This window comes from Austrofundulus limnaeus, unplaced genomic scaffold (genome assembly GCF_001266775.1).
Source record: "Austrofundulus limnaeus strain Quisiro unplaced genomic scaffold, Austrofundulus_limnaeus-1.0 Scaffold692, whole genome shotgun sequence".
Classification (NCBI taxonomy): domain Eukaryota; kingdom Metazoa; phylum Chordata; class Actinopteri; order Cyprinodontiformes; family Rivulidae; genus Austrofundulus; species Austrofundulus limnaeus.
Genome location: NW_013953094.1, coordinates 230,650 through 232,365, shown reverse-complemented (window position 1 = coordinate 232,365; position 1,716 = coordinate 230,650). Strand labels below are relative to the sequence as shown.

Here is a 1,716-nt window from a genome sequence, read left to right as displayed (position 1 = left end):
TTTTTGTGTAACTTTTAAATCATAAAGTTCTTCAAATAAAAAGATGCATTTTAAGTCTGAAGGCACATGATAAAACCGGTCACTATGGTAAAGGGGTCGCACGTGGTCACACAAACATGCGTCAAGTGAAGGTTAGACCGTCTCATTTCACAGCAGTTTTATGCAGCCTACAAACTCATGAGGATGCAGCCCATGAATTGAGACACAGTCACAGACAAACAAAAGAACTGGTTCAGGTGTGTGTTCCTCTGGAGGAGAGACAAAGAAAACACATTATTGATGGAAATAATTACAACAACAAATGTAGAGTGACTAAAGACAGCAATAGCAAAACTCATTATTGGCTTAATTGGAGATGTTTTCGTATAATTTCTACCTTTTGTAGTGAATATTTTTGTTCTTTCTGTAGATACCAGAATGTCATATGGTTACATCAAAGGTATATTAAGAATTTCTCTGATACTTTCTATAACTAAGCAAAGATTTGGCAAAAAGTAGTTTTAGAGAAGACCTGCATTATTAGCATACAGAGACCCAGTGACCCACACCCCTGGCCTTCAAAGTGATATAGAACTCTCATGATCACATTAATCCCTGTTTCTTCTTTTCACTATTTATCTCTCAGGATCAGTGTGTCTTTGGAGGGTCAGTTCCTGCATTACATCCACCGACACCAGTTCCTTGACTCTCCAGAATGGGAGTCTCTTCGACCAAACGAGGAGGGGAAGTTCCAGGTATGGGAGTCAAAGTTTAGGTTTTTAAAGRTGYCARTTTTAACATTTACATGTGGTTTAAAAAGACAAAGCTACTTTATTTGTCATCAGTGTATGTTCSCATWCAMTGAYGAGATTTGTRTTTTGTATTTGACCCATCACATGTGAGMAACACCCAAATGGAACAGCRGGCAGCTATGTGAGCGTCCGGGGAACAATTGGGGGTTGGGTGTCTTGCTCAAGGACACCACAACATGTGGGCATGGCAGGGAGTTGAACCTGGAACTTTCTGGTCCCAAGCCAGCTGCTCTACCACTACACAACAGATGAGATATTTAGAAGTGTGTTACTATGTAAAGACAATGAACAGGGAATATCTAACGTCTTATAAAAAATTCTTGAAACAGCCTTGGTCTGGAGAAACTTCAATAATCCTGATTGGCCAACTGCTAATTTAGGACCAAAATGGATTATTAGTCTTAAAAATAAAAAGCTGTACGTGAGTGTTAAGTTACATGTGTTACATTAAACAGAAGTATATGAATTTCAGTATTAATAATTACTATCAGTGACCACTTGCTTTGGGTCCTTCTAAAATATTTACTTGGATTAAGATCAAGGTTTTGATAAAATTGTTTTAAAATGTGAGTTTTACYACTCTTCAACTGCATTTTTTTGGTTGTCCTGTGAAGAATTATGTTTGCTTCTCAAACAAATGATTTTATTCATTCTGTATCTTTAAAAGTTTCTGGTTAAAGTTACATGTCACAGTTCCAAGTGAATGCAGCCAAAACGGGTCCAAACCTTGACACAACCTCCACCTTGCTTTATGAAGGGAATATACAGTACTAGAATGCTGTGATTTTATGTTTCCAGTCATGTCTGCCGCCATTTTAACTTCCTTTTGGTTTTATTCATTCCTTAAATATTTCCCATCAGCTCTCAGATATGTCCATCGGATCTTAAAAAGCAAAACAAACAAATTACCGTATTTATTCAAGTA

At 37.1% G+C, this 1,716-nt stretch overlaps 1 protein-coding gene across 2 annotated transcripts in view; it reads left to right on the top strand.

The window, feature by feature from the left end:
• Positions 1–1,716, top strand: part of popdc2 (popeye domain cAMP effector 2) — a 15,182-nt gene that overhangs the window by 4,507 nt on the left and 8,959 nt on the right. For both annotated transcript variants that reach the window (XM_014027871.1, XM_014027870.1), the window contains exon 2: positions 626–734. In XM_014027871.1, the coding sequence (XP_013883325.1) occupies positions 626–734 (109 nt within the window). The remainder of the gene's footprint in view (positions 1–625; positions 735–1,716) is intronic.